This window comes from Clarias gariepinus, chromosome 25 (assembly GCF_024256425.1).
Source record: "Clarias gariepinus isolate MV-2021 ecotype Netherlands chromosome 25, CGAR_prim_01v2, whole genome shotgun sequence".
Taxonomy (NCBI): Eukaryota; Metazoa; Chordata; class Actinopteri; order Siluriformes; family Clariidae; genus Clarias; species Clarias gariepinus.
The window spans coordinates 17,944,773-17,958,129 of record NC_071124.1 but is presented as its reverse complement, the minus strand read 5'-3'; the positions used below and the strand labels follow the sequence as shown (position 1 = coordinate 17,958,129).

The window sequence follows — 13,357 nt, the reverse complement described above, 5'->3', positions numbered from 1 at the left end:
CCCCATTTTGTTACACTTCTAAACCTTAAAGAAAGTACAAAACTAAATTGTAAAAACAATACAAACTAATGTTAATTACAAGCGTTTAACATTTAACTTCAAATTAAATTAAGCAAAAAAGCGAAATTTTTACAAAGCAGCGCATATATAAATACATTTTGCAAATAATTCACAGGATGAAAATATGTAAATAGTTCAGCAACGTTTTACCTCCTTAAGCACCACCAAAGTCTCATGCTTTTTTATGTGCATGCTTCTAACGTTGCGATTTTCAACTAATTGTGACTGGTTAATAAGTGTGTAATGAGTGGGTTTGTGACTACTTTGCTCACAAAGTTGGGAGAAAAAGGCAGACCAGAGGTTTTAACACGTAGGACTTTTGGGTCAGTGTGGTGATACGTGAATCACACGAAAGAATCGCGATTCATAACCGAAACGATTCTTTCCACCATCTCTAATATACGGTTACCACTTTTGCACCTGATCAGTTGAAGCCAAAACACAAGACATAATAAGCCCTATTCGGATGGGACTAGTTTTACAGGGGATCGTTAGAGAAATTTCTGTTTCACAGACATGCTTTATGACTTTAATCCCGTCTGAATCTGCCATGTCTGTCTTTCTCTCACACGACCTCTGTAAAAATACCAGAGCAAATTACCTACTGTTTTTCAGCAAACTCAGAGGTCCTCTGAGAAATCTAATCCCGTACGAATGCGAATGTCTGTGATTGCAAAAAATGTTTATTTCCAAAGCGCATTTTCTTTTGTGTTTTGGTGAACGTGAACCACGGTAATCTCTAGCGCGCCGGTATTCAAGTTTGCGCACCAATGATGGATGTAGAATCCACGCATCCTGGCCATGTTGTCTTGTACAACGGCCACATGTAAAACACAGACACTCCTACCTCTGTAATAAACACGTACCCCATTTCCACTACATTGGTGCTGGTGCCAGGTGCCAGTTCTGGTGCTCGGACGGTGCTGGACTGGGAACCACCGAGAAGTGGCCTGCATTTACACTAAACAGGAGCTCAGCGGGAGCTGCATGATAATACATCACAGGCCACGTCCACTAAACAGAAACGACCACTCCGCCCACCGCTCATGACGTCACGGGTTCTCGCAACTAGACCAGCAGAGTGTAGGGGCCGTTTTGGTGCTTATTTTAGGGCACTGGCACCAATTTTTTTCTGTAGAAAAGCGCGGCACTGGTTCCAAAATTGGGAACCGGCACGGGAACCAGAGCAGTGGAAAAGGGGTAATGGAGATGTTGGTCCCGTCTAAATGCATACATGAATTGACAGATGTCATCTGAAAAAAATTCTAACTCAAACGTCGTTTGGAAAACTACTCCCGTCCGAATAGGGCTATACTTGACAAACATGTCTGGAAAATGCCTCCCATTAAAACGGTCTTCATTTACTAAAGAAGTGATGCATTATTACTGTATCTACGACTATTCTGTACTCGTCTCTTATGTGTAAATCTTGCGACACTCGCATCGCCGCACAGCATAAAAGCTCTTTCAAAGTCTCAGTGTGGATCAGATCATGTCTCAAAAGCTGTCCAGGATAAAAAGAGTGTGCTTTTATGCAAAAGTGGAACATAATCCCAGACCGACACTTATCTTGAAAACTTAAGTCAGTATGGCAGATTCTTTTAGAAATTCTGAACAATGTGAATTCAGGAGGACAATTTATTACTACTTGGAAAAGAAAAAGAAAAAAAAAAAAACCCTCTCCTGAAAGACGGAGCGAATTTAAAATGCAAATGAAATTCCAAGGCATATCTTGGGTGGCCTGAAATGAACCGTGTTTGCAGGTGCAGCTCAAGACGATCCCCTCATTAATTACGAGTCTCTTTAATGACCTTGTGTTTGTATACAAAGCTCTGTCTGTGTTGCCGGCTAGAGACCCCACGAGAGCTCGAAAACCTACCAAACCAACATCAGGGGACTCATTAAAGAACACGGTGCTGCGTGCAGGGAGCCTCTGCGATGGAAGGGAAGCATGCAAGGAAATAATAAAAGGAAGAAAAAAAAAGACTTGACCTTTTCAGCCATTAAACTGTATCTTTGTCTGTGCAAGATAAAAAATTAAAAGTAGTAGTGAAGTATTTCATCTTTATCAGAAAAATCTGATAAATGATACATTCTTTTGTAAAATCAATTATTTTGTTCAAAATTATTTTCCATTGTAAGTGCTTTATTTATTTATTTTTCTCAGACTAACCTCCAGATGAATAAAAAAGCATCTTGTACTCACTTCCTGGTTTTATAAACCTAAGCACAGAGGTACCTCAGCAAATACTGATTTCTTAAGGTGAAAATTCCTATTGCGAAACTCATTTTCTTATTAGAAATAACGTAAATGCAGACGTTCCAGCAATGCAGAAATATGACCAAAATTACCAAATTTCCAACGCTAAAATGCAATTTTTGCATCTAAAAACAAAATATTTAGAAAAGACATGTAAATGGGGTAAAATGCGTAATAAGTAGACATTAAACCTCACTTAACCTTAATTTATGACTCCTTTCGGCACCGGGTGCTTTTTTACCGATGATTTCTTTTTGAATTTCCACTAAGTGGATCATTTTTCTTCTTGCGAGCCATAGTGCTATGTCTTCACCAAATCTCACACAAAATGCAAAAGAAAATAATTTGTAAAAACATGTAAACTTACTTCCCTTGGGTTTCGCAAACAAATTTTGAAAATGCTTGGAAAATTTCTTGCACAATTTCAATTCTTAAGCTGGTTACGGCTTTTCCTTCAAGGTTCATGGTGTTTATTTGTCGATGCCACTATATGTGCAGACCTACAGAGGAATCAAAATACTGTTTCTCTTCTCTTTCATTAAGTGCTTACACTGTCGATGCAATATAGAAAGTTTGTATACAAATATCAGCAGTCAGTGCAATACAGACACAGACTATTGTAAGAAGGTAACAGCATCGTACTTGTAATAAATAGATATAAATAAACTGAGGAAAAATCTTTTTTTTTTAGTAATTCAAATGTTATTTGATCTTGTAAACATCTTTATTTGATCTTTGATCTTGTAACATCTGAACGAATATACATCGGAGTAAATGTAAACAGTGTTTACATCTGAGTAAATGATACATCTGAGTAAAGGTATCAGCGTAATCGCTTTTCTATCCTTTAAGCTCTTAGGAAAGCCGGGTGTAACTGTTTAGGTGTTAGGTTTTTCTCAACACCTAAATAGGGTCCAATAGGGGGTTTCCTCAGGGTTCACTGGTTTCTCCGGAAAAACACACCAGTGTAACGGCTAACAAGTGTCTGAAAGCGTACGAACGGTGCCCTGTAATGTACTGACATGTATTCCTACTTCACGCCCGACATTCACATGTATAACCAGTGTGTATAAATCATGCAATTCTCTGAATTTTTCTTCTTCTCAAAATTATGGATTGAAAAACAAAAAACAACAATAACAGCATAGACAATGGATGTTTTCCTCCAGAGAAATCATACACACCTGTTATACAATGGATCCACATCAATGAATAAAAAAAAAAAGAATGAAAGAAAGAATGAATAGGTGCACAACTGCATGGAGGAAGAAATAAAATCCAGGTAATGCACCCAAAGCTTAGCCAAAAGCATGCAAATGCATGCATGCAGATATGAAAATGTACAATGAGGATTTAGGACAAAAAGAAAGCGAGTGTGTGAAAGGATAAAATGGTAGAGTAGTAAGTGCAGGCTTACCGAGTGTCTGGCTTGTGGAAACATCATGTCAGGTTTCTTCTTGATTCTTTCTTCTGCAAGTGGAATTCAACCCGAATCCTTTGTGATCACGGGGTAGGGGTAGGAGTAGGGGGTAAATAAATATATCTCTCTTTCTGTATATATATATATATACCTATATCTATATGGAGGCTGTGTGCACCCCGATCTCTCACGCGCGCGCTCCCTCTCTCCTTAAGGACTGGAACAGGAGAAAAAAAAAGGCCAATGCTATGGAAACGAAATCAGCGCGTGCTCACTCTGCTAGCTAAAACCCGCAGCTACAGCTAGCATCGAAAACTAACTTCGGCTAAGATAAGCTAGGATAGGATAAGATTAAGATTTAGCTCAGAACCGACAGCGAAATACAAAACACAGTACACAGTCCGGACAAAGCAGCGATCCTAATCACGATGTGTTTGTGTTTTTTTAAGCAGAATCCAGCTGCCGGGGAAGTTAACACACACAAAAACAGCCTGCCAACGAAAGGAAAACAAACCCGCGGCAAAAGCGCTCACACCGGAAATCACGGATAAAAGTTGACGAACCGCTGGTTTATCCGCTTCCGCTCCTGAGCTGCGTGCCTTTACGCGGTTCTCCTGTGTGTAAGCGTGAGACGCGGGACGGACGCGGCGCTCGGAGTCTGAAGGCCCAGTTTAGATGTCAAACGGATTAGATTTCAGCGTGCGGAAGTGCCGCCGTGTTCGGCCCCGCCCATTCTACACAAACTCCGCCCCTACGCTCAGCCCCCTGTACTCGGATTCGCCCGGAAGTGCTTAACGTTCATCTTTAACCAGCTCTAATAATAGTATAGATTAATAATAATAATAATAATTAATGTTGGCAATCTTCATTCATGGTCTATGCCACTTTATTCCGTTTACAGGGTCGTGGTGGGGTCTGGAGCCCATCCCAGGAGATTTAGGGCACACCCTAGATGGGGTGCCAATCCAGCACAGAGCACACACGTCAATTAGACCTAAATGTATTTGGATTGTGGGAGGAAACCAGAGTACCTGGAGGAAACCTAAGCCTGGGGAGGACATGCAAACTCCATGCAAACAGACCCCAAGGTAGGAATCGAACCTGGACCCTGGAGGTACGAGGCCACAGTGCTAACCACTTCACCACCATGTCACCATGTTCTGCCAGTCATGTTTAATATTGATGATGATATTATTAATATTAGTAGTAGTCGTAAATAATAATAATAATAAAAATAATAATAATTTAAGAAGGATAGAGCAGGATACACAATAATATACAGGATAAAGCAGTATAGGCTTTTATTCTTAAGCTACTACACCTTCCAGTAGTAGTATGGTACAATAATACTGTTTCCAAACGTGCCAATTGTAAGAAGCTGTAAATAATTATTAAGAAACATTCTGCACACTCTTCTTACAAATAAACTTGAATGCATGTTCAAAAATAAATGGGAAAGATGAAGATCTGTTTTCTTTTGTGTTAAAAGTTTAGCAGCTGACTTGTATCATTGTACAATCTCCTGCTGCCCCCTTCTGGCTAAACACTTTAATTTCAGCAGCTCCCTCTTTTTTTCTATTTGACATTTTCTTTTCCTTTTTTTTTCTTTTAGAAACAATTTATTTATCAACTAAATCTTGATTTCATAAAGTGGTAAAAAAATAAATAAAATTGACCTGATGTTTACACATTTACTGCTAATAAAGGCAGAATATTCAGAAAATTTTCTGTTTCAAATTGTTTCAAAATAAATAAAAAGCTGGCAATGAGTTTAATAAGTTTAGATTTGGTTTATTGTAATGATATAACAAGCAATACCCAATTAAGGTACCTATTATATTTTTTTATAGATTTTTTTTTCTGTGTGAGATGGGAAATGCACAGTCCGTCTGAGCACCATACACTTACATACAGTACATAGACATGCAAGAAATAAATAGACACCCATATCCACTAACTCTCACTCGTTGTCTATACAGTGCTAACCACCCATGCTTTTATGAGAAAATTAAATGTTTTTGCATTATTATGACTACTATTGCTTCCTTCTTTTGAAATTGGAATAAATCGATTAAGATGCTGTGGGATGACCTTACACAGGTTAAACCCTTTAAAATCATTAAAAAAAGAAAACCGGGCCAAAACTCCTCCACAGAAATGTGAAAGACTCATTGGCTGCGTTCCATTTCGAAGCGCACTTCACAGGGTGCTCCCTACTCCCTCCTCCGTTTGCAGGAAATGTCGTTGAAGGGAACATTCCTCGACAAAATTGCACCATTTGGAACACTCAGCGAACTCGCCAGCGCTGACGTCACTTCCTCTGTGCGTTACCATGGTAACATAAGCCTCCCGGATACTGTGGCTGTAGCCGTGAAAATTTCACACTATAGACATTTAATATTTATTAAAACAAAATCTGATACCCATATAAAGCATACTTTTGAAACGTTTATAACTTGTAAATAAATTAATGGTTAATTATAATAATAATTTATTAAAGATGTACGGATATTTATTTATTTTTTTTTTTTTTTACAGATTACTAGCCTATATAATACTAAGGATTTCCTGATTAAATTAAAATGTAAATTTTTGTGTCCTTTTAACAAGATATCGTCCTTGATAATAATGATAATGCATATATAAATCCTTTTTCGAGTTCCATTTTTTTCACGCTCCAGCGAGACGCAATGACTGATGGGAAATTTTTCATTCCCATTTCCGGTGAAGTGAACACCTGTTGTTCACTCGTTTCCTACACCGTTCAGGGTATTTCAGGCAGATTGTATTGTTAATAAATAGATTAAATATAAAGTAAGGTGTAGATGTAGGTGATATTATAACAAATAATTATTGTTTGTTTTAAAATGTTAAAATATTCTTTTTTTTTTTTTTTTAAATAAACTTATTCACAAGATAGGGTATATTCTAGGTGGGGCGCCAACTCATCACAGGGCACAAGCACATGCACAGACACACTTCCATCCATTCTCTAAGGGCAAGTTGGAAATGCCAGTCGGCCTACAGCATGTCTTTGGGCTGTGGGAGGAAACCTACCAGGCATGAGGAGAATGTGCAAACTCCACCCACACAGACCAGAGCTGGGATTTGAACCCCCAACCCTGGATCATATTTCTGTAGACATTATGCAGGCAATACTGTCTTTTAGAGTAGAATTGAAAAAAATAGAATAGAATATTTTGGTTATTGGAGCATTGTGATATTAGGTGCTTTAGACATATTACAGGAGACGCAAATTAACCTTTACACACACTTTATACAAATAACACAATTAACAGTTAGGCCTATTTCACCAAAATGCACGCAAAAAAAATAATTGTACTGAAAATTTCACAGAGTGCTTAATGCTTGTGTGGCTCTTGGGTAAAAACTGTTCTTCGGTCTGTTTGTTCTGGTTTTGATTGTTCTGTATGGTCTGCCTGACGGTAACAGTTCCAACAGAGGGTGACCAGGGTGAGCAGGCGAGACATCTTCTAACATGTTCGATTTTAAAATGTACAAAATCTCAGGTCGACATATATATTAGGCCAAAGGTAGCTCAGTGGTTAAGGGCATTGGACTACGGTTCGGAAGATCCCAGGTTCAAACCCCACGACCACCAAGTTGCCACTGTTGGGCCCTTGAGCGCGGCCCTTAACCCTCAACTGCTCAGATGTGTAATGAGATACAAATGTAAGTCGCTCTGGATAAGAGCGTCTGCCAAATGCCTAAATATTACATATGAGTTTAAAAAAAAAACTATTTTATTACATAATTATATTTGTATTTAACGTTATAGGCGGCACAGATTCGTAGTGGTTAGCACTGTCGCCTTGCACCCCCAGTGTTCAATTCCCGTCTCGGCATGTTCTCCCCGTGCTTCGTAGGTTACCTCCAATAGCGCAAAAACAGGCAGATTAGGTTAAATGGCATTACCAAACTGCCCGTAGTTTGTGAATAAGCATGTGTGTGTGTGTATATGTAAGAGCCCTCTGAGGGACTGGAACCCCATCCAGGGTGTTCCCCGCCTTGTGACCCAGGCAGATAAGGCGGTATAGGCGATGAGTGAGAGTTAATATGATACAACTGAGAAAAAAATATGTAAATGTAATAAGTGAAGAAAGTTCTAGTTCTGCATTTAATATTAATCACAATTGATTTCCAAACATAAACTTTATAAAATATATTATACAAATTTGTCTTTTAATCAAGTAAGGTTACCGTCATACCAAAAGTGTAATACCCATAATACTTTGCAGGTTTTCTGCCCAGTAATGTAATCTCTTTTACCTACATTCTGATGATGGGGCATACATGGGCAACAAGGAACACATATCAGTCACATCTTTCAATATACTGTACAGGAGACTACGCTGTATTATCATCAACGAGGTGCATTCAAGTCAACCAGGGACTTTTCCCCAGCGTTTCCCTAGTGCTTGGATAACAATAAAGTAGAAAGGTTGTTCAGTCTGTCAAAGCCATGATTGGATTGGCCTCCCAGGAACTCCTTTAATGGCTCAGCGCGAGGTCAGGACTGTACAGGGGATGTGGCACAGCTGAGTTCCTGTAATGTGTGTACAGTTCCCACACACAGATACTTCTCTACTGCAAACTGGTGAAAAGTTATTTGGTGATTTTTAAGTATCAGGAGTTCCCTAGACGAACGACTGCAGAGAGAGAGCTCTGAGACACCTCATCCAGGATCGTCATTCACGGAAGTACAGCGCTCTTTAAAATGTTTGCACCATCAATTGTTTTACTTCGGCTAAGAGGATCATCGGTGTACTGTGGATGAATTCTGAAGTGTCACCACAAGTCCCGGTTTGACTTGAACACCCAGTGTATTACGTAACCATTTTTTTTTTATATTCACCCCTGTTGAATGTTTCAGTTTTATATTACAATCTTGAAGCTGAAATGTCCATAAATGGAACTGTAACGCCAACATTTAACTTTGCTAAAACCAAGAGCAATAATGCCGGTTGTGCAAGTTTTCACCATTTCGGTTAATACTTGGTAGAACAACACTCTGGCTCCATTATTGTCTTTGGCTTCAGGTCACATTTTAGTTGCAGATCTTGAACCTGGATCTATTTTTGGATGAACTCTGTTTGGCAAAACTGCACAAGCGATTGTGGAGACTGTTAGTGGAGAAGAACTGCCAAAGATTCAGTTTGCGAACATATTCAACTTGGTTCTCATGCAATCACTTGAGTGTCCAGTGTAGCTTTGACAGTGTGTTAAAGTTGATGAACTTTTGCTCTGGTCAAAATTCTACTGATATAGTTTGTCTCTGTCCATCTTATCCTCAATCTTAGTTCTAGCTGATAAAAAGCTACCACCACCATGCTTCTCTGTGCTACAGATGATAAGTGCTACAGTGAGTTTCTGCTCAATGTAGAGCTTAGTGCGTAGACCAACAAATTGAATTTTGAGCCAGATTCAACTCCTTACTATTATTAAAAGTTAAAATAAATAAGTAATTGATGGAAATCTCACAGGTCTCCAGTCTGCAATGAGATCAAAGAAAACAGTCAAGACAGGCAGCAAGTATAGGAACAAATTTATTTAAATTTAAAACAGATACTTTATTTTTTATTTTTTTTAATAGATTTTTTTAGAAGGCGGTTATGAAAATCTTTTCCATGTTCGAATGAGGTTCAGGCAACAGTGGTTGAAATGAATCGATACAAATAAAGAGAAGAAAAAAAAAGAATATGGTGAGAACGATGTAAATCAATATCCAATATGATCCCTCGCCTCGAGGGCTTTAATATTAATATTTTCTTATCCCATAAACTCCAACCCCAACACAGAGCACATGCAGTTTAAAAATTACAATTTATTAAAAATTAACAAAACTAAAAAAAAAAAACAAAAAAACAGCAGTTTTTCTCAAATCTTAAATACAGAATAAAGTCATTGGGTTTTTATCTTTTTTAGTGTTTCGGTTGAGTTTTAAAAAAAAGGGCACCATGTCTCATCCTTAAGTACCTGTGATTTGGACAACAGTTGGCACTTATATAAAGTCAGTCTCCATGGAGGGCATTGGCACATGATATAATACAACATGTACATCTGGTATGATGGAAAAAATAAAATAATAATAATAGTAATAAAATAAAAATCAAGAGAAATTGATATTTCACACACCAATCTGCATCATTCCTATTGTGAAATGGGAAAATTGTTTAAAAAAAAAACAAAGAAACAAGATGTATAAAATGCTTTTTAGTGACTGTAAAGACTGATGCGATGCTGATTTAGGAAAGTCTAATTTTTTAGTGCATGACTTGTTTGTACGTAGCATTTGCACTGTGGCAAATTAATTTACACACACTGGAAGGGTGTTAAAAATCAAATTGCCCCTGAAATTAACTCTGCATTAACGATACACTACATTTTAATGCGTTTATTTTGTTTCGGATTTGTCATGCCATATATACACAATCGTTTTAACTATAATTTAACTATAAATCGTCACAAACTGTAATTACCCCACCGTTAAAACGGTCATCCGTTACTGTGATCCTTTGAGATGGAATATGAGCCGAATACATCTATAATCGACTCCCCGAACCAGAATTTTAAAGCACTATCCTCTCCTGCCACTACAAAGCGTTACTGACTCATTCCTCTCCATATAGAATTACTTACAGTCCATGAATCACTCACACTGTACCGCTTGCTTCGCCAAGTACACTTGTGCTAATGTGTTTTTCATCTTGTATAACCAGGTGTAAACCGTGATTCATGTGAAATCTCAGCACAATACAGAAAAATAGCTAAATAACTGCAAGGTTACTGTGATGATGGCCAACACTGCATACTGTTTAGGATTATAGACCAGGAATTAAAAACAAATTACCAGAAACACATACTCAATCAGTAATCCGCTTTAATCTTCAGCAATACCATTTCATGTGCTTCTAGTGTCGCTCCTGATACTGAAAATGCCCCAAAACAGCACAAATTCTCATCGAGGTAGACATTTTCCTAAAAACGCCTGGCAAATAAACTTAAAAATGTGAATACGCATATAAATACCGCTGCTATAATTATGACAAACTGAGTCCGTTCCATTAATTCAATATATAAAAGGAGTAACTACCTGACTTGCTCATAGAAGGGGCTTGTGGGTGTGGCATGTAAAGAACAACAAAAATAAAAAGAGTGCATATAAAATAATCAAGCATGTACATCCGTTGCAATTACTATTTTTTTTTTTTCAACAAATACATGTTAATAGTGTTGTTATACTGAGACTTCCGTCCATATTGCAATTGACGTCAATTCAGTATCTAGATCCGTGAATCGAAAAACTGAAATCACAGATATACACTATACGGACTGAGACACCGAGGTCGTGACTGATGCAGAATCTGAATTTGTACATTTTGGGTAATCCGTTTCGCGACTGACTGTAAATACTGTTAGGCTTTGTAAAGACAGAGCAAATACTGCCGTGCTAAATGGGAGCGCGTTTTAGTTTTTAAAATTGTCAAATGGATTATCGATAGTCACTCGAGGGAGATTTGAGGTCTTTCTTGTTTAATAGAAAATGACCAGCTTGCCTAGCAGAGACGTATTTAAAATCAGATTATTGTAAATGATAAACGATTTAATACACTTAAACACTAAGTCTTTTAAACAGCTGATGATGACAAACACGGCAGACGGTTTTAAGAAGAAACAGAGCTACTTAGTGTGTTTAACTTTTACCAGGAAGCCAGACAGACAGGAAAATTTTACCCAAAATCCTCCATCTAATATATCTTGCTATTAATTCTTCAAATGTATAGTATGTGAACAATGCATAAACCGCCCTTTAGCTGAAAGAAAGAAAAAAAAAAGCATAGTTTTTAAGGTGTGTCCAGTAACGATAAAGCAAGGGGTTAAAGAAGGTGCAAAAGGTGTGAAGCATCACTTCGTGAGCATATTGTTGCCTGTATACTATGTGTGTAACCGGACTGTTCCAGTAGGGGGCACGCCGGAGAATTTAATACGTTTTTTTTGTTTTTTTTTGCATGAAGTAAACAATCATGGTGACACTTGAGTTTAGCTTCCATGTCAATGTACTTGTCTCCAACCATCCGTTCTGACGTGCATGTGTGTCACTGGGTAGCGATAAAGACACACCATACTGATGGCGCTTATCGCAGATCTGATCGAAACTTTACACCATTTTAAATGTGCCTGTCTACTACACTGTCCCTACCGCTATATGCAGGATGCATCTTGCGTTAATTTCCAAGACTCGATCAAAACGCAGATTTATTATTATATGAAAAGCGAGTATATTTTTTCACACAAACACTGTATAGTTCTGCTCCTTTGACTTGTTGCTTTAAACAACCTGCAGGAAAATTAGGGTGGCATTTTAGTAAATCAGGACCGTAGTGTTTTAGTTGTTCATCTTGCATTATTACGTACTAATTTATTTGCTTCTTAAAGAAAGCCCAAACATATATGTGCCTTACATACTGGTGTAAAAATGGAGGGCAGCACATGTAATGTGATGGGGCGTGCGGTTGAACCGTAAAACTATTATAAATAAATAGTCTGATCCTCCATCCTTCGTATATCGAACTGCACTTTGCTCGTGAAGCCTCGTCACCTGTCCTGATTTGGTGTGAGTTTTATGCATTTATTTTTTATTTAGCCCTTGATGATAAACTATGAAAGGAAACCTGTAGAAACCCGGTAACCTCCCCCCCCCCCCCAACCTCCACCAGTTCATCATTCGTACAATGGTGTAAACACATATCTTAAAAAAAACAAACAAAAAAATGGATGATTGGATGTTCTATCGGTCAATAAAGACTTAAAAAAAAAATTGAACATGAAAATTGGACGATTGCAAAGTTTACAAAAAAATATGGAAGCAAATCATGTGTCATATTTTTAAGGGGAAAAAAGGTACAAAAAAAAAAAACCCGCAATAAATGCTAATATATCCATAGACTTTTGTACAGCAGAAAAAGACCCCAACGACTTCAAAACTGGTCCATAAATTAGATAAATAAACACTTCTTTATTTACTTTAGTTAATCTTTAGGTATCTTTATATACTGAGAATAATAACATTCAGGGGCCGTACTCTTTTTCGTTTAAACCCGAGAAAATCGCGAAAATCTTTTTTTTTTTTTTCTGTTCTTTAAATTTTCTCACACTATTGCTCATAACCGCTTCCCTGTTCTGAATAATCATATTAAAGAAAGAAAGAAAAAAAAAATATCACAGTATCAATAATATTGTAATTCATAAGAAACCAACCGAAACCGTACACAATTACGAAGTTTTTTCCTTTTTGCCAAAGATACTGTACCACAGACTTTTTTTTTACATAAGCAATAAAGTGTATACGTATTTACAAATATAAATATACACAAGCAATTAACTTGCGACTTCCTGTTCCCCCCTTCACTTGCTCCTGACCCCAAACGAAGCTAAATTAATGTATGTGTCTCCACAAAGTCTTATTTCACAAGATGTCTCTGCGTAAAAAAAAAAAAAGAAAAAAAAAGTAAACATATGCGATAATGTGTGCGTCAGGCCACTACTTTGTGGTGATATCGGATAATCCAGAGTATTACTGAGTGCACTGCTGAAGT

General features: G+C 37.6%; 1 protein-coding gene across 2 annotated transcripts in view; it reads right to left on the bottom strand.

Annotated features, from left to right (window-relative positions):
- The window catches only part of chico, a 38,082-nt gene extending 33,625 nt beyond the window's left edge, over positions 1–4,457 (bottom strand). For both annotated transcript variants that reach the window (XM_053486750.1, XM_053486751.1), the window contains exon 1: positions 3,738–4,457. In XM_053486750.1, coding sequence (XP_053342725.1) covers positions 3,738–3,764 — 27 coding nt within the window. In that variant the 5' untranslated portion in view covers positions 3,765–4,457. The remainder of the gene's footprint in view (positions 1–3,737) is intronic.
- Positions 4,458–13,357: the final 8,900 nt, after the last annotated feature.